General features: G+C 47.7%; 2 protein-coding genes across 5 annotated transcripts in view; one reads left to right on the top strand and one right to left on the bottom strand.

Annotated features, from left to right (window-relative positions):
• LAMA5 (laminin subunit alpha 5) overlaps positions 1 to 25603 on the top strand; it is a 196881-nt gene extending 171278 nt beyond the window's left edge. For both annotated transcript variants that reach the window (XM_075350405.1, XM_075350404.1), the window contains 16 exons: positions 607 to 766; positions 3530 to 3658; positions 3744 to 3898; positions 4709 to 4841; positions 4930 to 5073; positions 5167 to 5297; positions 5474 to 5641; positions 5830 to 5968; positions 6050 to 6201; positions 13877 to 14066; positions 15266 to 15418; positions 15532 to 15682; positions 15810 to 15940; positions 16018 to 16111; positions 16197 to 16316; positions 23996 to 25603. In XM_075350405.1, coding sequence (XP_075206520.1) covers positions 607 to 766; positions 3530 to 3658; positions 3744 to 3898; positions 4709 to 4841; positions 4930 to 5073; positions 5167 to 5297; positions 5474 to 5641; positions 5830 to 5968; positions 6050 to 6201; positions 13877 to 14066; positions 15266 to 15418; positions 15532 to 15682; positions 15810 to 15940; positions 16018 to 16111; positions 16197 to 16316; positions 23996 to 24138 — 2293 coding nt within the window. In that variant the 3' untranslated portion in view covers positions 24139 to 25603. The remainder of the gene's footprint in view (positions 1 to 606; positions 767 to 3529; positions 3659 to 3743; positions 3899 to 4708; positions 4842 to 4929; positions 5074 to 5166; positions 5298 to 5473; positions 5642 to 5829; positions 5969 to 6049; positions 6202 to 13876; positions 14067 to 15265; positions 15419 to 15531; positions 15683 to 15809; positions 15941 to 16017; positions 16112 to 16196; positions 16317 to 23995) is intronic.
• Positions 25604 to 25841: 238 nt separating this feature from the next.
• Positions 25842 to 27450, bottom strand: part of ADRM1 (ADRM1 26S proteasome ubiquitin receptor) — a 31594-nt gene continuing 29985 nt past the window's right edge. For all 3 annotated transcript variants that reach the window (XM_075350406.1, XM_075350407.1, XM_075350408.1), the window contains exons 9-10: positions 26577 to 26679; positions 25842 to 26060 (exon numbers count right to left, since the gene is read on the bottom strand). In XM_075350406.1, coding sequence (XP_075206521.1) covers positions 25960 to 26060; positions 26577 to 26679 — 204 coding nt within the window. In that variant the 3' untranslated portion in view covers positions 25842 to 25959. The remainder of the gene's footprint in view (positions 26061 to 26576; positions 26680 to 27450) is intronic.

Below are 27450 nucleotides of genomic sequence, written 5' to 3'. Positions count from 1 at the left end.
GTGTGACATTATGAAAATGTCCGACACTACACAGATCACCGATTTACGACGCTTTTGCCATCGTTTATCGGCGCATCTAGGCTCTACACGTTGTGACGTCGTTACTGGCGCCGGATGTGCATCACTTTCAATTTGACCCCGACGGTATCGCAGTAGCGATGTCGCAACGTGCAAAGTACCCCTTAGCCCTGATGAGGCTGATGAGCTTTCTTTGAATATCCATTTCACAACGTGTATATAATCCTTTATAAAAGTTTTCCGGCCTGGTAATAAAATGAGGGAAGTCCACAATTTGGCAACAGAACCGCTTAAATTTAATAACATTTTAGGGTGTAATACCAAATTTTTCATGGGCTCCATTCACCTTACTTTAATAATATAGGGACACTCAAGATAAAGCTAATACTTATGTTATGTATGGAGCGGGACCTGAAGGGGTGGAGGATGACCAGAGGAATCAATGAGCATCAAAGGCAGAACCTGAGTGTCAAACTTCGCTCCCCAGCATAATGTGTAGAAGTTTTGCACAGAGAGTCCCTTTAACAATTCTGTCCTTGTTCTCTGCCCCTGATTTCCTGGGACTTATCTGACATGTTTTCTCTCCAGGTCTAAGTCTACAGGAGATCCCTGGCTCACTGATGGATCTTACTTTGATGGGTCAGGATACGCTGAAGTTAGGCTGGAGACCCTTCCTGGAGTCAAGAGGTTTGAGCTGGATGTCCGCTTAGTATCTTACAATGGAATAATCTTCTTCCTTGGAGGGGAGGTAAATATCTGGACTGAAATTCTGCGTCCTCCATATGACACTCCATCTGTCTTTTTGTGAATACATTGTATCTGATCTTGTATTACAAGCAGTAAAGGCCCCCCCCCATACCCACTAGATAGTCATCTATTTCCCCTTAGTCCCCTGCCACTCTCAAACTCCTAAATATGTCGGATCTCACTGTCAGTGAGGGGTCAGGGGCCGCCATTCACAATAGACGGGCAGCTGATCGCACTGATATCAGCAGGTCGAGCCAGAGCTGCAATCATTATTCTTTATCCCTCACAGCTGAAATCTCTCAGCATTCCCTGCTTGCTCAATATCTGAACAGAACTTTTTCTAGTAAGTTACATTATAAGAAGTACAGTGCCTTGCAAAAGTATTTGGCCCCCTTGAATTTTTCAACCTTTTCCCACATTTCAGAATTTAAACATAAAGATAAAAATGTTAATGTTATGGTGAAGAGTCAAAAACAAGTGGGACACAATTGTGAAGTTGAACGAAATTTATTACTTATTTTAAACTTTTGTAGAAAATAATAAACTGAATATTGGGGCGTGCAATATTATTCGGCCCCTTTACTTTCAGTGCAGCAAACTCACTCCAGAAGTTCATTGAGGATCTCTGAATGAGCCAATGTTGTCCTAAATGACTGATAATAAATATAAGCCACCTGTGTGTAATCAAGTCTCCGTATAAATCCACCTGCTCTGTGATAGTCTCAGTGTTCTGTTTAAAGTGCAGAGAGCATCATGAAGACCAAGGAACACAACAGGCAGGTCCGTGATACTGTTGTGGAGAAGTTTAAACCCGAATTTGGTTACAAAGAGATTTCCACAACTTTAAACATCCCAAAAAGCACTGTGCAAGCGATCATATTGAAATACAAGGAGTATCACACCACTGCAAATCTACCAAGCCCCGGCCGTCCATCCAAACTTTCATCTCAAACAAGGAGAAGACTGATCAGAGATGCAGCCAAGAGGCCCATGATCACTCTGGATGAACTGCAGAGATTTACAGCTGAGGTGGAAGAGTCTGTCCATAGGACAATAATCAGTCGTACACTGCACAAATCTGGCCTTTATGGAAGAGTGGCAAGGAGAAAGCCATTTCTCAAAGATATCCATAAACCGTGTTGTTTAAAGTTTGCCACAAGCCACCTGGGAGACACACCAAACATGTGGAAGAAGGTGCTCTGGTCAGATGAAACAAAAATCGAACTTTTTGGGCACAATGCCAAACGATATGTTTGGTGTAAAAGCAACACAGCTCATCACCCTGAACACGCCATCCCCACTGTCAAACATGGTGGAGGCAGCATCATGGTTTGGGCCTGCTTTTTTTCAGCAGGGACAGGGAAGATGGTTAAAATTGATGGGAAGATGGATGGAGCCAAATACAGGCCCAATCTTGAAGATAAGCTGTTGGAGTCTGCAAAAGACCTGAGACTGGGACAGAGATTTGTCTTTCAACAAGACAATTATCCACAACATGAAGCAAAATCTACAATGGAATGGTTCCCAAATAAACGGATCCAGGTGTTAGAATAGCCAAGTCAAAGTCCAGACCTGAATCCAATCGAGAATCAGTGGAAAGAGCTGAAAACTGCTGATCACAAACGCTCTTCATCCAACCTCACCTCAACTTGAGCTGTTTGCAAAGGAAGAATGGGCAAGAATTTCAGTCTCTCAGTGTGCAAAACTGATAGAGTCATACCCCAAGCGACTTGCAGCTGTAATCGCAGCAAAAGGTGGTGCTACAAAGTATTAACTTAAAAGGGACGAATAATATTGCACGCCCCAATTTTCAGTTTATTATTTTTTATAAAAGTTTAAAATAAGCAATAAATTTCGTTCACCTTCACAATTGTGTCCCACTTGTTGTTGATTCTTCACCATAACATTGAAATTTTTATCTTTATGTTTGAAGCCTGAAATGTGGGAAAAGGTTGAAAAATTCAAAGGGGCTGAATACTTTCGCAAGGCACTGTATATTCATTGTACCACGGTGTCCGGTAATATGATGTAGCAAAAGTAAGAGCCCCATGTATTTTAGGGGTTCCATTTAAGGGAACCTGACCGCTGATACGTGCTGCCTGCTCCACAATCCTGGCTGCATGAATTCAGCAGGTTATGTTTGAGCGGCATTTCAGAATAAAACATACCTTTAAATCCGCACGGAAGACTAGAAGAAAAGAAAGGTCCCCAGCAGCTTAACCCCACCTGCTTCCCTGGAGGGACAGGTCTCTCCCTGCATATGTGTATCAGGAGAGACCTGTCAGTCACTGGCAGCAGGTGGGGAGAAGGGACGGGGCCCAGTTCTGTCCCCAGCGGCTTTTAAACTTCTTTTTTCTTAAACGCCGCAGCATTTCATAGTTAAACATCCATGGCTGAAATCATATAACCAGTGTCTGATGCATGCTGCCTGTGGATTGACTGTCAGGTTCCCTTTAAGCTGTGAAGCATGTGTCTGGCATCATGCTTGTTGATGGTTTCCAAACCTGAAGAATTGGTCTATGTACTAGAAGTGAACATAGACGTTTTATGTTAATACAGGCACAAGTACAGGTATCTAAAAAGTGCAGATTAGCCCCAACAAACAATAGGGCTAATCTATGTGTGGATCCATTGGCACAATAGAGTTTTGGCCTCTCATTTTTCTTGAGGATTCTTTGAGAAATGCATATTGAATTTACTATAGGCACAACCTGAACCTGCGAACTAATGAGCCAGCCATCAATGTCCTCTCCTCCTCTTTCAGGACCAGTTTGTGTGCCTGGCGGCCCAGGACGGTCAGCTCGCCCTGTATTACAATATCGGAAGCGGAACCGAGAGAGCGAAGCCGATCGAGTCCTCGCCGCTGTTTGTCAGCACCTCCACCTCTAAAGCGGTAACAGCTAATTCTCAGCTATTTGTTTTGTACGATGTGAGCCACCATATTTTTTTCTCATGCTTTTGTCGGTCTTCTTCCCCAGATCCAGGTGATAGTCGCCGTGATTGGCGGGAAGAAAAGAATATTTGTGCGATTCGAAAGGTTGAATGTGTTTAGTGTGGAATATGATGGTGGGAGCCTGGAGACGTCACGATTCTTCTATCTTGGGGGTCTTCCCACTGATAAACTTCCAGAGGGGTGAGTTGATCAGCTCAAACTTTCTGCTTGCTTTTATTTCCTTTATACCACAGCGCCCCATCAGTGAAAACCAGTATACCTGCGGAATCTATAGATTTGAGGGTCACCACTATTGTGCTTCCTCCAGATCCCCCAACAGTAAAGGTGGTGTCACACACAGCGACAACGACAACGACGCCGCTGCTACGTCACCATTTTCTGTGACGTTGCAGCGACGTCCCGTCGCTGTCGCTGTGTGTGACATCCAGCAACGAGCTGGCCCCTGCTGTGAGGTCGCTGCTCGTTGCTGAATGTCCAGCTTCATTTTTTGGTCGTCGTTCTCCCGCTGTGACGCACACATCGCTGTGTGTGACAGCGAGAGAGCGACGAAATGAAGCGAGCAGGGAGCAGGAGCCGGCATCTGGCAGCTGCGGTAAGCTGTAACCAGGGTAAACATCGGGTAACCAAGGTGGTTACCCGATATTTACCTTCGTTACCAGCCTCCGCCGCTCTCACGCTGCCAGTGCTGGCTCCTGCTCTCTGCACATGTAGCTGCAGTACACATCGTGTAATTAACCCGATGTGTACTATAGCTAGGAGAGCAGGGAGCCAGCGCTCAGTGTGCGCGGCTCCCTGCTCTCTGCACATGTTGCAGCACTGTCGTTATGATCGCTGCTTCGGCTGCTGTTTGACAGCTAAGCAGCGATCATAACAGCGACTTACAAGGTTGCTGCTACGTCACAGAAAATGGTGACGTAACAGCGACGTCGTTGTCGCTGTCGTTTAGTGTGACCCCAGCTTAAGGTTCATTGTCTTCTCTATTGTTCCCAGTCTGAAGGAGACTTTCCCCAGCGGAGGCTCCATCAGAGGCTGTATGAAGGGGCTCAAGGCTTTAGGAAAGTACGTAGATTTGAAGAGGATGAACACGACAGGAGTGAGTTACGGCTGCACCTCGGACCTCCTGGTGAGTTTCTTAGGACTTCATACCCTATGATAGACATCTCTGTAGATCTTGATTTTCATGGCTGCTGTTATTTCCTTTTTCCACACAGATTGCAAGGTCTGTTCAGTTTAATGGACATGGATTTTTGAGCATGAACCTGAGGAATGTGCCCAACTTCCAAGATGACTTCTATGCTGGCTTTGGCTTCCAGACAAGTCAGAATAATGGCCTGATGTACCACCATACTAACGATGTGAGTAGTCCTGCCATCTGTAATGAAGTATTCTAATATCATGGTCCCTTGGTTGCCATTGTATGAATTCCCATGTTTCTCTGCTTTCTGCAGGAAGGACTGTGCCAGGTTGCTGTCCAAGATGGTCATTTATCGGTGAAGCTTCTGGCCACTCGGCTAACATCCAAAACGTCATATTCAGATGGATCTAGACATTACATGGCACTGTATAATGACAAGAATGGGTACGACTGAGCCAAATACAGTATTATAAGCTATACATATGTATCCCATTAATACAGTGCAGCGCATGGAAGAATAGATTGCAAGCTCTTCTTCCGGTTTATAATAAATGACATACTAACCATGGGAGAAATTCTCAGTCAATGCATTAGTGCCTGATACAAATTTCATTGCTTAGGTTGCGGCTTTATGTCGATGATGAACTACAAGAGAGCGGGCAACGCTCTCAGGGTGGCAGAAGAAGACGACAGGATGGCCCCAGCAGCAATTTACTCCTCGGAGGGGCACAGGATAGCGCCACACCAAGCAACTTCAGTGGCTGCATCAGCAATGTCTTTGTAAAAAGGTTAGATTTTGACTGAAGGGTGTAAATCAAAAGGTGTAAACTCAGCAGCACAGAGCATTTAAGGACACGTATGCTAATTTTGTGGCAGGCTTTTCCTAAAGTCATATATTTCATGATTAATTTGTAATAAGCTTTCCACTTGTTAATCTCTTTACCCCACCACCACTTGTACATCACTGTTACTATAGGATCACTGGACCTCAGATGGTTCTGGATCTGCAGCAGAACCTTCGTAGTGTAAATGTCACCATGAAATGTGACCAAATTCCCGAGGAACGTCCCCAAGAGATCAGAGCGTTAGTGCGGAAGGATAAACTTAAAATGAAGGTATAGAGGCTCAAGGGTCAGCTAAACCTTTATCTCATTGTCCCTTTTCTCCAGTGACTACAAATATTTCCACTTTTGCAGGCGCGGCAGAGAAAGTTAGCTTTGTTGGGACACCGACAATCACAAAACTCAACCTGTCATGTTCCAAAACCTTTGAAGGGCGCGTTAAGATTTGGGGGATCTTCATCCAGCCACCTGGAATTCACTAATGTTCCTGGTTCCTTTCAAGACAGGTATGTGCTATAAGTCATGATAGGAATGGACACCGGTCCAGGTACAGTGATTAAGGAAAGTATTTAGACCCTTTAAATTTTTCACTCTTTGTTTCATTGCAGCCATTTGGTAAATTCAAATAACGTCATTTTTTCTCATTAATGTACACTCTGCACCCCATCTTGTCAGCAAAATCTAGAAATGTAGATATTTTTGCAAATTTATTAAACAAGAAAAACTGAAATATCACATGGTCATAAGTATTCAGACCCTTTGCTCATTATTGAGTAGAAGCACCCTTTTGAGCTAGTACAGCCATGAGTCTTCTTGAGAATGATGCAACAAGTTTTTCTTTGTCGCTCCATTGGGAGACCCAGACAATTGGGTGTATAGCTTCTGCCTCCGGAGGCCACACAAAGTATTACACTTTTAAAAAAGTGTAACCCCTCCCCTCTGCCTATACACCCTCCCGTGGATCACGGGCTCCCCAGTTTTATGCTTTGTGTGGAAGGAGGCACACATCCACTCATAGAAAGAAAAAAAAAAAAAAGATTTCTCATACATAGTATGACGGATGGAAGAAAAGAGGTTCCCCTATGGGGTCCCCGGCATGCTCCCTTCTCACCCCACTATGTCGGCGGTGTTGTTAAGGTTGAGGTACCCATTGCGGGTACAAAGGCTGGAGCCACATGCCGTCTCCTTCACCATCCCTTATGCGGCTCTGGGAGAAGTGGGAGCCTCACTGGTCATTCACCTGCTGAGACCGTGCTCCATCCGCAGCCCCTGGTGGAACCTGCTGGACCGGAGCGTTTTCATCCCCAGGGACCGGGCCCTGCACCTTCAAGGTACTCTGTGTCCCCATGGGGGGACGGTACGGGGAGAGAGGTCGCCTTTCTCCCCAGTAGCGCCGTCCGTTGTTTTTTCATCGGACTTCCGCGCCGGCCGTGCCTGCTTGTCGGGCACGGCCTTAAATTTAGTCCCCGGCTTCATTGCGGCCTAGTCGCGAAAAATCCCGCCCCCGGGCCTGCTTGTCAGGGTTAAGGGCGGGATTACCGACAGAGGGCTGGAGCATCTTTGCATGTCTCCCCTCCCCTCTCATTAACCACTATGGGGCCTCCAGATTCCCGCCTTTGGCTGGCGCCGCCCATGGCTCCACTCCCCCCTTGAGAGCTCCGGCGGCCATGTTTGGCATTCTGCCGGTGCATGCTGCAGCTGCACAACTCTACAGCTCCGGGGGACCCACGACAGGGAATCTGGAGGACACCAGCGGTTGGTAAGCCACACCGGTCACCCGGTGCTGGTTCCCCTAGGGTGCCGTGATATATATATATATATATATATTCGGAACGGCTGTATAACCCTTTCCCATATACCCTCAGTGGTCGCTCTCCTAAGGGACACTTATTGCTTACAGCATGTCGTCCACAAGGAGCAAAACCCCTAAGGCACAGGTTTTTTTCGCAGCCTGTACCTCTTGTGGGGCTATGTTGCCTGCGGGATCCACCTACCCTCACTGTGATCAATGCTCGACTCCTGCCACGCTTGCTCAGCCGGAGCCTAGGGCACTTGTGGGCCCCTCGGCTCATGTAGATCCCCCTGCTCCTCCTGAGCAGGCTGCAGGGACAGAGGCACCGTCATTGGACTCTTTCGCGGAGAAACTCTCTCAGTCACTTTCTCAATCCATTGCACAGTCTATGGACAAATGGTCATCTAAGCTCCTTGAGGCATTGCAGTCCAGACCGGGCTCTTCACAGGCCCCGGCCCCTGTTAGTTTGTCTCCTCCAGGGCCTTCTCGGTCCGCGCCGCAGCGCGCTCCCAGGATAGCCCCTAGGTCCCAGGCGGAGGACTCCTGCCCGGATCGCAGTCCCAGACCGGCTAAGCGGCCTAGCTGGGACTCTTCCCCGGCCTCCTCACGCTGCTCTGGATCTCAGCTTGAGGACTCTCAGGATGACGAGGCGGACGTGGGAGCTCAGGGCTCTGACCCTGACTTCGCCCTCAACCTTGATACCCCTGAGGGGGACGCCTTAGTAAATGATCTTATTTCGTCCATCAACCAGGTGTTGGATCTCTCACCCCCGCCTCCACCTGTAGAGGAGTCGGCTTCTCAGCAGGAGAAACACCAATTTCGATTCCCCAAACGTACACGCAATACGTTCTTTGATCACTCTAACGTCAGGGACGCTGTCCAGAAGCCCAGAGCGGCACTCTGACACGCGTTATCCCTTTCCACCTGAAGTCGTTAAGGGCTGGGCACACTCACCCAAGGTGGATCCGCCAGTCTCTAGATTGGCTGCTAGGTCCGTTGTGTCTGTTGCCGATGGCTCATCCCTGAAGGATGCCACTGACAGACAGATAGAGCTCTTGGTGAAGTCTATTTATGAGGCCACGGGCGCGTCTTTTGCCCCGGCCTTTGCGGCTGTGTGGGCTCTCCAAGCAATCTCGGCACGTCTGACTGAGATTAATGCTGTCACGCGGAATTCTGCTCCGCATGTGTCTTCCTTGACCTCTCAGGCATCAGCATTTTCGTCCTACGCCATGAACGCCGTCCTGGACTCTGCTAGCCGTACGGCTGTGGCATCCGCTAACTCCGTGGCAGTCCGCAGGGCCATGTGGCTGCGCGAATGGAAAGCAGACTCTGCTTCCAAAAGGTTCTTAACTGGTTTGCCTTTTTCTGGCGAACGTTTGTTTGGCGAACGGTTGGATGAGATTATTAAGGAATCCTCGGGAAAGGACTCCTCCTTACCCCAGTCCAAACCTAAGAGACCTCAGCAGAGAAAAATCCAATCGAGGTTTCGGTCCTTTCGTCCCTCCGCCAAGCCCCAGTCCTCTTCGTCCAACCGGCCGGAGAAAGGCCAGAGGAACTCCTATGCGTGGCGGTCCAAGTCACGCCCCCAAAAGGCCGCAGGAGGCACTGCCTCCAAGACGGCCTCCTCATGACTCTCGGCCTCATCTAGCCACATCCTCGGTCGGTGGCAGGCTCTCCCGCTTTGGCAACGCCTGGTGGCCACACGTTCAAGACTGATGGGTGAGAGACATTCTGTCTCATGGTTACAGGATAGAGTTCAGCTCTCGACCTACAGCTCGTTTTTTCAGAACCTCCCCACCCCCCGCACAGGCCGACGCACTTTTTCAGGCGGTGGACGCTCTAAAGATGGAAGGAGTTGTGATTCCCGTTCCCCTTCAGGAACGTGGTCGCGGATTTTACTCCAACTTGTTCGTGGTGCCAAAAAAGGACGGGTCATTCCGTCCCGTTCTGGACCTCAAGCTGCTCAACAGACATGTGAGAACCAGACGGTTTCGGATGGAATCTCTCCGCTCGGTCATCGCCTCGATGTCACAAGGAGACTTCCTAGCATCGATCGACATCAAGGATGCTTATCTCCATGTGCCGATCGCACCCGAACATCAACGTTTCCTGCGTTTCGCCATCGGGGACGAACACCTACAGTTCGTCGCATTGCCCTTCGGCCTGGCGACAGCCCCACGGGTCTTCACCAAAGTCATGGCATCCGTCGTGGCGGTCCTGCACTCTCAGGGCCACTCGGTGATCCCATACTTGGACGATCTCCTAGTCAGGGCCCCTTCTCAGGTGGCGTGTCAACGAAGTCTTACCGTCACTCTGGCGACTCTCCAGCAGTTCGGGTGGATCATCAATTTCCCGAAATCCAAGTTGACGCCGACCCAATCACTGACTTACCTCAGGATGGAGTTTCATACCCTTCCAGCGTTAGTCAAGCTACCGCGGGACAAACAGCTTTCTCTGCAGGCGGGGGTGCAGTCACTTCTTCGGAGTCAGTCACACCCCTTAAGGCGCCTCATGCACTTCCTGGGGAAGATGGTTGCAGCTATGGAGGCAGTGCCGTTCGCGCAATTCCATCTACGGCCACTCCAATGGGACATTCTTCGCAAATGGGACAAGAGTTCGGCTTCCCTCGACAAGAACATCTCTCTTTCACTTGCAACCAAAACATCACTTCAGTGGTGGCTCCTACCCACATCTCTGTCTCGGGGAAAATCCTTCCTCCCCCCAACCTGGCCCGTGGTCACCACGGACGCGAGCCTGTCAGGTTGGGGAGCGGTTTTACTCCACCACAGGGCTCAAGGAACCTGGACTCCAATAGAATCGTCCCTTCAGATCAATATTCTGGAGATAAGGGCAGTATATCTAGCCCTATTGGCTTTCCATCGGTGGCTGGTGGGCAGGCAGATCCGAATCCAGTCGGACAACGCCACTGCCGTCTCCTACATCAACCACCAAGGCGGCACTCGCAGTCGTCAAGCCTTCCAGGAAGTCGGGCGGATTCTGCAGTGGGTGGAAGTCACAGGCTCCACCATCTCCGCAGTTCAAATCCCGGGCGTGGAAAACTGGGAAGCAGACTTTCTCAGTCGTCAGGGCATGGACACGGGGGAATGGTCTCTTCACCCAGACGTGTTTCGAGAGATCTGTCGCCGCTGGGGAACGCCGGACGTCGATCTCATGGCGTCACGACACAACAACAAGGTCCCGGCCTTCATGGCATGATCTCAGGATCACAGAGCTCTGGCAGCGGACGCTCTGGTCCAGGATTGGTCGCAGTTTCGACTGCCATATGTGTTTCCCCCTCTGGCGATGCTGCCCAGAGTAATACGCAAGATCCGGTCCGACTGCCGTCACGCCATTCTCGTCGCTCCAGACTGGCCGAGGCGGTCGTGGTATCCGGATCTGTGGCATCTCACAGTGGATCAACCGTGGACGCTTCCAGACCGCCCAGACTTGCTGTCACAAGGGCCGTTTTTCCATCTGAATTCTGTGGCCCTCAACCTGACTGTGTGGCCATTGAGTCCTGGCTCCTAGCGTCTTCAGGGTTATCTCAGGATGTCATTGCCACCATGAGACAAGCCAGGAAGCCTACGTCCGCCAAAATCTATTACAGGTCTTGGCAAATCTTCTTATCCTGGTGCTCTGATAACGGTTTTCCTCCATGGCCGTTTGCTTTACCCACATTTCTTTCATTCCTACAATCTGGAATGGACAAGGGTTTGTCCCTCGGCTCTCTCAAGGGCCAAGTGTCGGCGCTCTCCGTGTTTTTTCAAAAGCGTCTAGCCAGGCTTCCGCAGGTCCGCACGTTCCTGCAGGGGGTTTGCCACATGGTCCCACTTTACAAACGTCCGTTGGAACCTTGGGATCTTAACAGGGTTCTGACGGCTCTTCAAAAGCCGCCTTTTGAGCCGCTGAGGGATGTCTCTCTCTCCCGTCTTTCTCAGAAGGTGGCCTTCCTGGTGGCGGTCACATCACTTCGGAGAGTGTCTGAGCTTGCAGCGCTGTCATCCAAAGCCCCCTTCCTGGTTTTTCACCAGGATAAGGTGGTTCTGCGTCCTGTCACGGAATTTCTCCCTAAGGTGGTATCCCCTTTTCATCTAAATCAGGATCTCTCCTTGCCTTCCTTTTGCCCTAATCCAATTCACCAGTGTGAAAAGGATTTGCACTCTTTCGATCTAGTGAAAGCACTCCGGTTCTACGTGTCTCGCACGGCGCCCCTGCGCCGTTCAGACGCGCTCTTTGTCCTTGTCGCTGGCCAGCGTAAGGGCTCTCAGGCCTCCAAGTCAACCTTGGCTCGGTGGATCAAGGAACCGATTCTCGAGGCCTACCGTTCTTCTGGGCTTCCACTTCCTTCAGGGTTGAAAGCCCATTCTACCAGAGCCGTAGGTGCGTCCTGGGCTTTGCGGCACCGGGCGACGGCTCAGCAGGTGTGTCAGGCAGCTACGTGGTCTAGTCTGCACACTTTCACGAAGCACTATCAAGTGCATGCCTATGCTTCGGCAGACGCCAGTCTAGGTAGGCGAGTCCTCTAGGCGGCGGTTGCCCACCTGTAAGAGGGGGGAGTTTTCGGCTCCTTTTATTGAGGTATTCTTTTACCCACCCATGGACTGCTCTTGGACGTCCCAATTGTCTGGGTCTCCCAATGGAGCAACAACGAAAAAGGGAATTTTGTTTACTTACCGTAAATTCCTTTTCTTCTAGCTCCTATTGGGAGACCCAGCACCCACCCCTGTGCCCTTCGGGCTGGTTGTTCTTTTGTGTACACATGTTGTTGATGTTGATTTGTTCTTATGGTTCATGGTCTTCAGTTCTCCGAACATCCTTCGGATTGAATTTACCTTAGACCAATTTATAAGTTTTCTCCTTCCTGCTTTTGCACCAAAACTGAGGAGCCCGTGATCCACGGGAGGGTGTATAGGCAGAGGGGAGGGGTTACACTTTTTTAAAAGTGTAATACTTTGTGTGGCCTCCGGAGGCAGAAGCTATACACCCAATTGTCTGGGTCTCCCAATAGGAGCTAGAAGAAAAGGAATTTACGGTAAGTAAACAAAATTCCCTTTTTCACCCCTTGATTTGGGGATCCTCTGCCATTCTTCCTTGCAGATCCTCTCCAGTTACATCAGGTTGGATGGTGAATGTTGGTGGACAGCCATTTTCAGGTCTCTACAGAGATGCTCAATTTAGGTCAGGGCTCTGGCTGGGCCAGTCAAGAATGGTCACATACGTGTTCTGAAGTCACTCTTTTGTTATTTTAGCTGTGTGCTTAGGCTAATTGTCTTATTGGAAGGTGAACCTTCGGCCAAGTCTGAGGTCCAGAGCACTCTGGAAGAGGTTTTCTTCCAGGATATCACTGTACTTGGCCGCATTCATCTTTCCTTCAATTGCAACCAGTCGTCCTGTCCTGCAGCTGAAAAACACCCTCAAAGCATGATGCTGCCACCACCATGTTTCACTGTTGGGATTGTATTGGGTAGGTGATGAACAGTGCCTGGTTTTCTTCACACATACTGCTTAGAATTATCACCAAAAAATTCTATCTTCGTCTCATCAGACCAGAGAATCGTATTTCTCATAGTCTGCGAGTCCTTCATGTGTTTTTCTGCAAACTCTATACGGGCTTTCATATGTCTTGCACTGAGGAGAGGCTTCCATTGGGCCACTCTGCCATAAAGGCCTGACTGGTGGAGGGCTGCAGTGATAGTTGACTTTGTGTAACTTTTTTCCATCTCCCTACTGCATCTCTGGAGCTCAGCCACAGTGATCGTGGGGTTCTTCTTTACCTCTCACCAAGGCTCTTCTCCCACGATTGCTCAGTTTGACTGGATGGCCAGGTCTAGGAAGAGTTCTGGTGGTCCCAAACTCCTTCCATTTAAGGATGTTGGAGACCAATGTGCTCTTAAGAACCTTGAGTGCTGCAGAAATTATTTTGTAACCTTGGCCAGATCTGTGCCTTGCCATAATTCTGTCTCTGAGCTCCTTGGGCAGTTCCTTTGACCTCATGATCTTCATTTAGTCCTATCAGTTTAATTAAACACAGCTGGACTCCAATGAAGGAGAAGAACCATCTCAAGGAGGATCACAAGGAAATGGACAACATGTGACTTAAATATGAGTGTCTGAGCAAAGAGGCTGAATACTTATGACTATGTGATATTTCAGTTTTTCTTGTTTAATACATTTACAAAAATTTTTACATTTCTGTTTTTTTTTCTGTCATCATGGGGTGCAGAGTGTACATTAATGAGAAAAAAAATTAACTTTTTTGAATTCACCAAATGGCTTCAATGAAACAAAGACAAGCAGACCTTGTCAAACACTAGGGTCTACACCACTGATTGTAGCTCTCTCTATTTTAGCTGCAGCCATGTTTACCTTTTGTTTCCCATCCACATTAGGTTCCACTTTTCCATGGAGGTTCGTCTGAACTCTTCCAATGGTCTCCTGTTCTTTGTGGCAGATGAGCCAGGAACCTCCTCATTGTCTCTTTCTGTTTCCAACGCCCGATTCGTCCTTATGATGAACATCCGTGGAAAAACACATCGGCTGAGAAGTAAAGAAAAGTACACTGATGGGCAGTGGCATACGGTAAGAGGGTGTTCAGTATATACAGTGGAACCTCGCTTAACGAGTAACCCACTTAGCGAGAATTTCGCTTAACAAGCAAAGCTTTCTGTAAATTTGTAACTCGATTTACGAGAAAGCTTTGCTTTACGAGCGAAATCCTTACTGCACAGACTTCTGGTTCCGTACATCCACCGTGCTCTAACCCGCACTTGCAGTCCACACAAACACACACTTGTACGCACAAACAGACACAAACACACACGCACGTACGCACATACAGTATTATGCTCACCTTACCTTCTGTTCCACCGCCGGCCTCATGGTTCTTGTAGTTCCCGGGTACATCACGACGTCCTCGCGGCGAACTACAAGACCCAGGAGGCCTGCGATGGAACGGAAGGTAAGGTGAGCATATAATATAATATAGTGTACCTTCCGTTTCATCGCTGGCCTCCTGGGCCCTGTAGTTCGCCGCTCTGCTCCACTCCAGGCTGTGCATCGGCATCCATAGCGACGAAGCAGGAACTTCCTGTCAGACGCTACTTAAAGGCAGCGCGCTAGCCAATCAGAGGCAAGCGGCTCTGCCTTTGACGTCAGCGCTCTGGCCGCGGACGTTCCTCCCTCGTCGTTATGGTAACTTGATACACAGCCCGGCCCCGTACCAGAGAACAGCAAATCCCAGGAGACCGGCGATGCAACGGAAGGTAAGGTGAGCATATAATATGTGCGTGCTTGTGTGTTTGTGTGTATTTGTACGTGTTTGTGCATGTGTGGAATGACAGAATAGGGGACCAGGATGGGACATTTAACTTGTTGTGGAACGAATCGTCTGCATTGCAATGATTTCCTATGGGAAATCTTGTTTTGCTGAACGAGTAACTTGGTTAACAAGCACAGTCCCAGAACGGATTGTTCTCGTTAAGCAAGGTTCCACTGTACCATGGTCCTCAAGCTGTTGACTAATTACTACAGCCAGTATGTGGATATTGAGTGTCAACCATATTGGTCTGATGCTTGTGTGTTCAGAACCATTGTCTTCTTAAAGCAGCCCAAACTTAAAATTTGACTCTAGGGCCAATCTGATGACATCATATAGCTGTTGTGCTGTCCGTTATATAGCTGAATAGTGACATCACGATAGCCCTGAAGTGATGGCATCATGTAAACAGCTTCAAGACCAAAGATTCCCAACCATAACGATTAAATATTTTGCATTTTAGATTTTCTTTGGGAAGGAGAAGCACAAGCTCCGCCTGGTTATAGATGGCCTGAAGGCTCAAAGTGGGGTGCTACCCCCAGGGTCAGTCCTATCATTAGCAAGCCCAGTTTACATTGGTGGGGTCCCTGCACTGAGGAACCGTCCGGACAACCTGGTGAGTGGGGGAAACACAATGATTGTGCACAATGTATCTGTACCTGGTAATAGGATACCAAGTCCCAAAATCCGTGATGGGAATACAGAAGACTGATTAGTCTTACATTTCAGGATGTCACTGGATTCCAAGGATGTCTGAGGAACCTGAAGATGGATGGGAAATCCTTGGACAACCCAGCAAAAGCTGCAGGAGTCACGCCATGTTTTGATGGAGTGACAGAACCTGGGTTGTTTTTCTCAGATGGGGGATTCTTGACATTTGGTAAGTAGAAATCACTTGCCTCAATGTTTTGAAATACCCGTTCAATGGGGCTGAACTGCAATACCAGAAACAACCATGTGGGGAGCTGTTTCTTTAACAGAACTTTTTTGTTTCCTGCTAATTTCAGGGAAATTGATTGATGTGGGGCAGGATCTAGAGTTGAAGTTAGAAGTGCGGCCGATGCACCCGTCTGGACTTATATTCCATGTCCTCACTGAGGAAGGTTACGCAATCACCCTGTCCTTGGCTGATAGAAAGGTATGGATTACACAGTCACTTCCTATGGCTGTTCTCCTCTAGGGATTTCCTCTCTCATTGTTTCTGGCCATTCTCAGGTGTCTATAGTTCTGACGGATGTTCGGGGTAAACACTCCACAGCGGTCCATCTGCAGCAGCCTCTGTGTGACGGACAGTGGCACACCATTGCCGGTCAGTATCGTGACATACTGCAGACATCTTCCTATTGTCTTGGAAGGCTCTTTATTTTCATTGCTTCTCTTTTTTTCCATCACAGTAACTAAAGGGAGTAATGTGGTCCAACTGGACGTGGACACTGAAGGGAACCATTTAGTGGGGGTCAGTCCTTCTTCTCACATCAGGAACTGGGGAACCCTCTATATGGGTGGAGTGCCGGGTTAGTATTTGGCATATGTCTTTAGCTTGTACTTTTGTGTCAATTCAGATGGCGTCACGTGTCTGCTAGTAATAGGGAGCGCATCCCCCTGTGTTGCATGAGCAAAGGAGCAGGATTGGGTGGAGAATTAATGATAAAACACATGTGGTACTCACCTCATAGAAGAATCGGCTACAGTCTCTATAGTCACACTATTAAATACTGTTAAAATGCCACCATATACCCAAACTGTCCCATAGAGTGCACATAGCGCCATCTGGCAGAAATAAGATAAGGCTGAAATAGCACCAATTGGTTCAAAAGGGCCAAGGAGTATTGCCAGAGTGCCAGGTCAAGTCTTTATTAGGTTATCAGGTACCAGACAACATACGGAAGGAAGCAGGAGTCTCTGATTGTATCACTGTCTACAATGATGGTGTCTGCACAGATTTTGCACCTTTGATTTACATTCTGGGATGTGCATAGGGAAAAATAGGCGCCACACAGTGCAAAAGCTGAGGTGTTACGGTCTGAATAAACCAAAAACACACCTGCAGAATAGGGAGTGCAGCTCTGGAGTATGATGCAGGATGTAAGTCAGGATCAGTACAGGATAAGTAATGTAAGGTATTAGCAGTGACTGCACCAGCAGAATAGTGAGTGCAGCTCTGCAGTAAAATACAGTATGTAACTCAGTATCAATACAGGATAAGTACAGTAAAGTATGTACACAGTGACTCCACAAGCAGAATAGTGAGTGCAGCTCTGGAGTATAATACAGGATGTAAATCAGGATCAGTACAGGATAAGTAATATTATATATGTACAGAGTGACTGCACCAGCAGAATAGTGAGAGCAGCTCTGGAGTATAATAGAGGATAGGTACAGTGAAGGTAATGTATGTACACAACTAGTTTTGAGCTCGAAATAAAGCTATACAGGGTGTGGTGTGTTTTCAATAAATCTCACTCGTATAACTATTGAGTCTCTAGCAGTGCCATTTTGGACACGAATTAAAGCGTGTAATGGAAATCAGCCCCTACAGTAAAGCGTGATGTGACCATTACAACACAATGACTGAAGTCAGATATGGGCACCAAAGGTAATTAGGAGGCACATGGGTAGCATTGTAGACATGGACAAAGCAGCTTGATCAAATTGTGGAGCAGAGGACTCTACCTTAACAATCAACCATGATAAGACGGTGAACCCAGAAAGGTTGGATACATTGTTATCTTCACCATGGATCTTAGGTAAAAACAACTTATTGGACAGGAGTCTTATTTTTGGCTATGGTCTACAATCTGTGATAAAACGATAATTGCCAACATATTATGCCCAACACAAGGAGGGCCACAGATGAAGACTACTGATAAAAGGTCTACATACCCTGGAGCTGTAGTTCAAGCCGGGCATTGATGAGGCAGTAGATTACACATAGAGATATTTGAACAAGCACATAGCTCTGCATAGTAAGTGAAGAGATTATCAGACCTGCCCTGAATGTTTTGGTTGTCTGGAGATGATGCAAAAACGGGGAGTGAGCAGAAACTAGCTTTATAAAAAGCAAGAGTTAACCTCTCTCTTAGAATGTAACTACTGGCTCCAGGTCAGACTTCGTGGAAACTAGCTCTGCACTATGAAAGATAAAGAAGGGAATTTTGTTTACTTACCGTAAATTCCTTTTCTTCTAGCTCCTATTGGGAGACCCAGACAATTGGGTGTATAGCTTCTGCCTCCGGAGGCCACACAAAGTATTACACTTTAAAAAGTGTAACCCCTCCCCTCTGCCTATACACCCTCCCGTGCATCACGGGCTCCTCAGTTTTGGTGCAAAAGCAGGAAGGAGGAAACTTATAAATTGGTCTAAGGTAAATTCAATCCGAAGGATGTTCGGAGAACTGAAGACCATGAACCAAAAGAAACGATTCAACATGAACAACATGTGTACACAAAAGAACAAACAGCCCGAAGGGAACAGGGGCGGGTGCTGGGTCTCCCAATAGGAGCTAGAAGAAAAGGAATTTACGGTAAGTAAACAAAATTCCCTTCTTCTTTGTCGCTCCATTGGGAGACCCAGACAATTGGGACGTCCAAAAGCAGTCCCTGGGTGGGTAAAAGAATACCTCAATAAAAAGAGCCGAAACGGCCCCCTCTTACAGGTGGGCAACCGCCGCCTGAAGGACTCGCCTACCTAGACTGGCGTCTGCCGAAGCATAGGTATGCACCTGATAGTGTTTCGTGAAAGTGTGCAGACTAGACCAGGTAGCTGCCTGACACACCTGCTGAGCCATAGCCCGGTGCCGCAATGCCCAGGACGCACCCACGGCTCTGGTAGAATGGCCTTTCAGCCCCAAAGGAAGCGGAAGCCCAGAAGAACGGTAGGCTTCAAGAATCGGTTCCTTGATCCACCGAGCCAAGGTTGACTTGGAAGCCTGCGAACCCTTACGCTGGCCAGCGACAAGGACAAAGAGCGCATCAGAACGGCGCAGGGGCGCCGTGCGAGCCACGTAGAACCGGAGTGCTCTCACCAGATCTAATGAGTGCAAATCCTTTTCACATTGGTGAACCGGATTAGGGCAAAATGAAGGTAAGGAGATATCCGGATTGAGATGAAAAGGAGATACCACCTTAGGGAGAAATTCCGGAACAGGACGCAGAACCACCTTATCCTGGTGAAAAAAGAGGAAGGGGGCTTTGCATGACAGCGCTGCCAGCTCCGACACTCTACGGAGCGATGTAACTGCCACTAGAAATGCCACCTTCTGCGAAAGACGTGATAAAGAGACATCCCGCAGCGGCTCGAAAGGTGGTTTCTGAAGAGCCGTTAGCACCTTGTTAAGGTCCCAGGGTTCCAGCGGACGCTTGTAAGGTGGGACTATGTGGCAAACTCCCTGCAGGAACTTGCGGACCTGCGGAAGCCTGGCTAGACGCTCTTGAAAAAATACGGATAGCGCCGATACTTGTCCCTTGAGAGAGCCGAGAGACAAACCCTTGTCCATTCCGGATTGAAGGAATGAAAGAAAAGTGGGTAAGGCAAAAGGCCAGGGAGCAAAACCATTATCAGAGCACCAGGATAAGAAGATCCTCCAAGACCTGTGATAGATCTTGGCGGACGTTGGTTTCCTGGCCTGTCTCATGGTGGCAATGACATCTTGAGATAACCCTGAGGACGCTAGGAGCCAGGACTCAATGGCCACACAGTCAGGATGAGGGCCACAGAATTCAGATGGAAAAACGGCCCTTGTGACAGCAAGTCTGGGCGGTCTGGGAGCGCCCACGGTTGACCCACCGTGAGATGCCACAGATCCGGGTACCACGACCGCCTCGGCCAATCTGGAGCGACGAGAAAGGCGCGACGACAGTTGGACCTGATTTTGCGCAGCACTCTGGGCAGCATCGCCAGAGGGGGAAATACATAAGGCAGTCGAAACTGCGACCAATCCTGAACTAATGCGTCCGTCGCCAGAGCTCTGTGATCTTGAGACCGTGCCATGAATGCCGGGACTTTGTTGTTGTGCCGTGACGCCATGAGATCGACGTCCGGCGTTCCCCAGCGGCGACAGATCTCTCGAAACACGTCTGGGTGAAGATACCATTCCCCCGCATCCATGCCCTGACGACTGAGAAAGTCTGCTTCCCAGTTTTCTACGCCCGGGATGTGAACTGCGGAGATGGTGGAGGCTGTGGCCTCCGCCCACAGCAGAATCCGCCGGACTTCCTGGAAGGCTTGACGGCTGCGCGTGCCGCCCTGGTGGGTGATGTACGCTACCGCCGTGGCGTTGTCCGACTGTATGCGGATCTGCCTGCCCTCCAGCCACCGATGGAACGCCTTTAGGGCTAGATACACTGCCCTTATCTCCAGAACATTGATCTGAAGGGAGGACTGTGTCGGAGTCCAGGTTCCCTGAGCCCTGTGGTGGAGAAAAACCGCTCCCCACCCTGACAGACTCGCGTCCGTCGTGACCACAGCCCAGGATGGGGGCAGGAAGGACTTTCCCTGCGACAAAACCACTGAAGAGAGGTTTTGGCTGCAAGGGAAAGAGAGACGTCCCTGTCGAGGGACGTCGACCTCCTGTCCCATTTGCGGAGAATGTCCCATTGGAGTGGGCGCAGATGAAACTGCGCGAAGGGGACTGCCTCCATTGCTGCCACCATCTTCCCCAGGAAGTGCATGAGGCGCCTCAAGGGGTGTGACTGGCCCCGAAGAAGAGATTGCGCCCCTGTCTGCAGCGAAAGCTGTTTGTCCAGCGGTAGCTTGACTATCGCTGAGAGAGTAGGAAACTCCATCCCGAGGTAAGTCAGTGATTGGGTCGGTGTCAACTTGGACTTTGGGAAATTGATGATCCAACCGAACCGCTGGAGAGTCTCCAGAGCGACGGTCAGGCTGTGTTGACACGCCACCCGGGAGGGTGCCCTGACTAGATCGTCTAAGTAAGGGATCACCGAGTGGCCCTGAGAGTGTAGGGCCGCCACAACGGATGCCATGACCTTGGTGAAGACCCGTGGGGCTGTCGCCAGGCCGAAAGGCAGTGCCACGAACTGAAGGTGTTCGTCCCCGATGGCGAAACGCAGGAAGCGTTGATGCTCGAGTGCGATCGGCACATGGAGATAAGCATCCTTGATGCCGATTGATGCTTTGAAGTCTCCTTGTGACATCGAAGCGATGACCGAGCGGAGAGATTTCATCCGAAACCTTCTGGTGCTCACATGCCTGTTGAGCAGTTTGAGGTCCAGAACGGGACGGAATGATCCGTCCTTCTTTGGCACCACGAACAAGCTGGAGTAGAAACCGTGACCATGTTCCTGAGGGGGAACGGGAATCACCACTCCCTCTGACTTCAGGACGCCCACAGCCTGAAAAAGTGCGCCGGCCCGATGGGGGCGGAGATGTTCTGAAGAAACGAGTCGGAGGACGAGAGCTGAACTCTATCCTGTAACCGTGAGACATCCGTAGCTGAGGTCTCTTCGGTTTGGACTGGGGTAAGGACGAGTCCTTTCCCTTGGATTCCTTAATAATTTCATCCAATCGCTCGCCAAACAATCGGTCGCCAGAAAACGGCTAACCGGTTAAGAACTTCTTGGAAGCAGAGTCTGCCTTCCATTCGCGTAGCCACATGGCCCTGCAGACTGCCACCGAATTAGCGGATGCTACCGCTGTACGGCTAGCAGAGTCCAGGACGGCGTTCATGGCGTAGGACGAAAAAGCCAACGCCTGAGAAGTCAAAAACGCAACTTGCGGCGCAGAGGTACGTGTGACCGCAATAATCTCAGACAGACAAGCTGAGATAGCTTGGAGTGCCCACACGGCTGCAAAGGCCGGGGCAAAAGACGCGCCTGTGGCTTCATAGATGGATTTCACCAGGAGCTCTATCTGCCTGTCAGTGGCATCCTTGAGCGATGAGCCATCTGCAACTGATACTACAGATCTAGCCGCCAGTCTAGAGACTGGAGGATCCACCTTGGGACATTGAGCCCAACCCTTAACTACGTCAGAGGGGAAGGGGTAACGTGTGTCATTAAGGCGCTTAGTAAAAAGCTTGTCCGGAAAAGCTCTGTGCTTCTGGACAGCATCTCTGAAGTTAGAGTGATCGAAAAACGCACTCCGTGTACGTTTGGGAAACCTAAACTGGTGTTTCTCCTGCTGTGAAGCCGACTCCTCTATAGGTGGAGTTGGGGGAGAAAGATCTAGCACCTGGTTGATGGACGCTATAAGGTTATTTACTATGGCGTCCCCTTAAGGTGTATCAAGATTGAGAGGAACGTCAGGATCAGAGCCCTGAGCTGCGACGTCCGCCTCATCCTCCAGAGAGTCCTCAAGCTGAGACCCCGAGCAGCGTGAGGAAGTCGGGGAATATTCCCAGCGAGCCCGCTTAGCCGGTCTGGGACTGTGGTCCGTGCCGGAGTCCTCCACGTGAGACCTAGGGGCCACCCCGGGAGCACCTGCGGCGCAGACCGAGAGGGGCCTGGAGGTGATGATCCAACAGTGCCCGGGGCCTGTGTAAGGACCGATCTGGACTGCAAGGCTTCTAGTAGCTTAGCAGACCATTTGTCCATAGACTGAGCCATGGATTGTGAAAGCGACTCAGAGAGTTTCTCAGCAAAAACTGCAAACTCTGTCCCTGCCACCTGGACAGGGGAAGCAGGCGGGACCGAGCATTGCTCACAGTGAGGGTAGGTGGAACCTGCAGGTAACATAGCCGCACAAGAGGTACAGGTTGCAAAATAACCCTTTGCCTTAGCGTCCTTGCTCCTTGTGGACGACATGCTGTTGTCTCCTAGGAGAGTGATCACTGAGGGTATATTGCCAAAAGCAAAACAACTCGGCCGAACAGAGAAAATATATACCAATATATATATATATATATATATATATATATATATATATATATATATATATATATATATATATATATATATATATACATATACATACACTTCGGCACCCTAGGGGGACCAGCACCGGGTGACCGGTGTGGCTTACCGACCGCCCAAAGCGGTGTGTGTCCACCAGATTCCCTGCCTTGGGTCTCCCAGAGCTGCAGGGCTCGTTCCTGAAATCCTCCACCGGCAGAATGTGTTGTAAAAATGGCTGCCGGAGCTCTCAGGGGAGGAGGGAGCCGTGGGCGGCGACTAGAAAAGTGCAGGAATCTGGTGCCCTACAGTGATCAGTGAGGGGGGAGGAAACCTAAAGTATGCTCCAGCCCTCACTGCCGACGTCAGGTCGACCGTCCCGCCCTTACCCCTGACTGGCAGGCCCAGGGGCGGGAGTTATGGTACTAGGCCGCATGAAGCCGGGGACTAAATTTAATACCGCGGCCGACAAACAGGCGCGGTCGGCGCGGAAGTCCCGGTCGTCACAAAACCAGCAGCAGCTGCGTCTGTGATACAAGCGCTCCATGCACCGTCCCCATGGGGACACAGAGTACCTTTAGATGCAGGGCCCTGTCCCTGATGATACCAAGTCTCCTGTCCGGCAGATTCCCTCAGGGGCTGCGGAGGGAGCCCGGTCCCAGTGAATGGATGACCGGTTAGGATCCCACTTCTCCCAGAGCCTCTAAGGGATGGTGAAGGAAAACGGCATGTGGCTCCAGCCTCTGTACCCGCAATGGGTACCTCAACCTTAACAGCACCGCCGACTTAGTGGGGTGAGAAGGGAGCATGCCGGGAGCCCTGTGGGGGCCCTCTTTTCTTCCAACCGATAAAATCAGCAGCTGCTGCTGACTAAAATGGGAGCATGAGTGAATGTGTGCCTCCTTCCACACAAAGCATAAAACTGAGGAGCCCGTGATGCACGGGAGGGTGTATAGGCAGAGGGGAGGGGTTACACTTTTTAAAGTGTAATACTTTGTGTGGCCTCCGGAGGCAGAAGCTATACACCCAATTGTGTGGGTCTCCCAATGGAGCGACAAAGAAAGCTTTCATTGCAAGAGAATGACAGCAGGTAGAGAAAGGAAGTAAACTTAAAATTTGCTTATTTTTATGCTAACTACCGTAGTTAAAGCAATTTAAGAACACTCTTTAAAAGAATAAAAGTCACGTTTCCCATAGCCTTATCTGCACTGGCTTTGTAAGCCTTGAATAGCCAGTTTATTCAGCTCCAATATGACCAATTCTTGTTGGGCATGTATTTTCTTACAAAATATGCATTTTGCTGTCACTTTATTACTAAATGTTTGTTTTCATTGTTTTATTGAAGCAAACACTCCCATCACAGAGCACCCACATTCTTCTTATCAAGGGTGCATGAGGAACCTCACCATCAACAGGAAGGTCATAGATGTCTCCAAATCTGGAATCTTCACTGGATCAGCCGGGAGAAACATCTGTCCAACTCTTTAATTTGAAAGCAAGTGGTGGATGGACGCTGACATGGGACTGCAGTTATTTAAGGGCAGAGACCACTAAACTGTGCCACTAGTGGGGGGGTGTTAGGTCATATTACAACATGACTGACATCTGACCCAGGAACATGGGTGCTTCTCAGTTACTTTACTGAACCATTCTATTTCTGCAGACAGGTCCCAGCCCCTCAAACACGCTTCACCTAACAATACAATTTTCCCATCAAAAAATTGAAGATTTGTGAAAATGCTTAAAATGCATTAACCCTTTCTCTGACAAGTGCTACTAGCATTGTAAGCCTTGATATAATCCACCGACTCAGCTGGGACTTGTAGCGATAAAAGGACAGCAGTCCTCATTCCTGTCATTAATACGCTAAGACAAAACACTGGAACACTGTACCCGCAACTGGCACAAGTCGGCCATGTACAGGTGGTTTAATCAGGGTTTTTCAGAAGAACTTTGTGCTAGATTGATAGTAATCTGCCTCCGCTTCAATTAGACCATCGCTGCGGCACAAAACCTGATTTCATGCAAGGTCTGAACCCATAATACGACCCGCTCATTTGATTTTGACTTGAAATGTGAAAATGTGTCGGCTTCCGCTACTTAACAGCTTCTTAATTTCACAGTTCTTTCACTGGGGAGCTATTACGGCAACAGGAAAACGCAAGTTGCTATGTAATTAATGTAAAACAGCCAGATTTATGTTAAAAATGTAGAAATAATGGGAGCAGAACCAGCACTTGTACAGAGATACCAGTGTGGAGCGCTGAAGTCTGCTAATAGGGATCATAGATGATTTGTCATCTAGTCTGGATGTCTATTTCATTGCCTTGTGTTCACCATTCTAGATCATGGAAAATGGGGCGTTATATGTATCAAGTTGCCTTTTAACCATTCCCATCGTAAATTCCTGTATACTTACTATATAGCAGAGACCAGCAACTGGACACAGGGGGTCTGTAAACTCCTACAACGCCCGAAGCCGAGAACATTTTATGAAAATAACCACTGGGCAGAAAGTCCTCTACAGATATTTATTATATTGTCCCTTTCTGTGGTAGAACAGCGTGAAGATGTTTTTTTTAAAAGAAAAATATAAATATATATTTAAGTCTATTTCACTGATTTCACCTCTGCACTTACACATTAAATGTCTGTATATATATTATATGCATGTGTGTACCTATTTAATACACAACACTTGGGCCCATCGTGTTAGAGTCATGAAGCCCCAGGCGAGGCGGCCATTACTCCACTGACCAATTGGTGTAATTCACCTCCAACAATGGCTGCCTCTGCTGGGCGTAGATGAGGGGTGCCCTTTATCTGTACCCATAACATTAGGATTGTAATGCCTACTGGAAACTAAATGCCGACATTGTAACTTCCTACTGGAGACATGTAAATTCATGGTGCAAATTGGGGTCCTCTAAAATAAAAACTACTTTTCTTTTTTTTTTCTCTCAGTTTCGAAGTAATTCTTTATTTTGGTAATGACCAGAATGGTTGGAAAGGGTTAACTAGATTTGGAGGGGGAAATGCTCATTGTAATCAGCACTAGACCCATTGTCGGTTTCAGAACAAACTGTACAGCGTTTACTAAAGTATAATTTTCCCAGGGAGGGTAAAGCTAACTAGCGTCCCCCTCTGTTCCTCACCCACAAAATAGCAAAAAAAAAAAACAACAACAAAGCTGTCAGCAAATTCTGCAGCTTTAAGGAAGGTTTATTAAACACAGAAATGACATACATGTGGGGTATAAAGCCAGCCGAAGCACTCAAGACCGATCTGCAGCAGAAAAAATAATAGGAATTAATCTAAGCTCATGTCTTCCTCCTCCTCCTTCTTCTCCTTGGACTCTCTCTCTTTCTGGGAAGACGTATTTTGCATCGCCTTGGCAAACGCTTCAATGTCTGATTAGATGAGGAAAAAAAAAATAAGATAAAATACAAAAAACACAAGATCAAAAATATACACACACAAAAATAAAATTACACAATAAATATATATAATTTATTTTGTATATGTCATTTTTAGATAAAATTGTAGTGCGTGTGTACTAATTATATATAAAATTATAGTGGGGGGGATATATATGTGTGTATATTATATAATATATATATTCCCCCCCCACTATTATATAAATTATTTTCTACACAATAAACTTTATATATATTTTGTGTACAAAGTGTGTGTGTGTGTATATATATATATATATATATATATATATATATATATATATATATATATATATATATATATATATATATATATATATATATATATATATATATATATATATATATGTGTCTGTATAAAAATAATTTTATATCATATACTCATATACATACAACTCAAAAGAGAAAAGGATATTAAAAAAAAAAAAAAATGGAATCGCCATGGGTAAAACATCAAAATGCGCCTTGTACCTCCTTTGTTGGCTGCGTCCACTGCCTCTGCCGGCAACCCAAACTGACTCATCAGTGGCCCCAGCTGACAGGAGGCCAGGGCTGCGCTGAACATACTTAGGGCCTGAGGGGGGGGGGGGAAGAAAAAAAAAAAAAAAAAAAAAGTTACATGGGTTAAGGATTTGCACACGTTCTGGAACATTTTTTTTTCTTTTAGTATATATATATATATATATATATATATATATATATATATATATATATATATATATATATATATATATATATATATATATATATATATATATATATATATATATATATATATATATATATATATTGCAATTAGGGTTTCCTTATACATTTTGTATAATTTGGTTATTAATAGGTCATTGCGCCATGCACGTTTTTAGCTGTAAAGTTAACTGAGAATCCATCAGCGAGCCCTTTTTCATACTATAGTTTTCTTAGCTCCTCTGCCGATTTAGGACTACATAAAAGTGGAGCTAAACTTTTATATGGTCAAAAATGAGCTGAGACAAGCTCAGAAAAACAGAAAAAAGAGTTGGTGTCATAAGAAGCTGCGTTAACTCATTCTGCAACTCTGAATGGACAGGGAAATAGCCTGCAAAATTCAAACAGTGCAAGATTTTTAATGAATCCCAATTACAAAATCGATTTTTAGACAAAAATCTTTTATTTAACCCCTTCAGCCCCCGGGCACTTTCCGTTTTTGCGTTTTTGTTTTTTGCTCCCCTTCTTCCGAGAGGCGTAACTTTTTTATTTTTCCATCAATCTTGCCATATGAGGGCTTGTTTTTTGCGGGACGAGTTGTACTTTTAAATGAAACCATAAGTTTTACCATATAGTGTACTGGAAAACGGCAAAAAAATTC

The sequence above is a fragment of the Anomaloglossus baeobatrachus genome, chromosome 5 (genome assembly GCF_048569485.1).
Source record: "Anomaloglossus baeobatrachus isolate aAnoBae1 chromosome 5, aAnoBae1.hap1, whole genome shotgun sequence".
Classification (NCBI taxonomy): domain Eukaryota; kingdom Metazoa; phylum Chordata; class Amphibia; order Anura; family Aromobatidae; genus Anomaloglossus; species Anomaloglossus baeobatrachus.
This window is presented reverse-complemented; position numbering and strand designations above follow the sequence as displayed.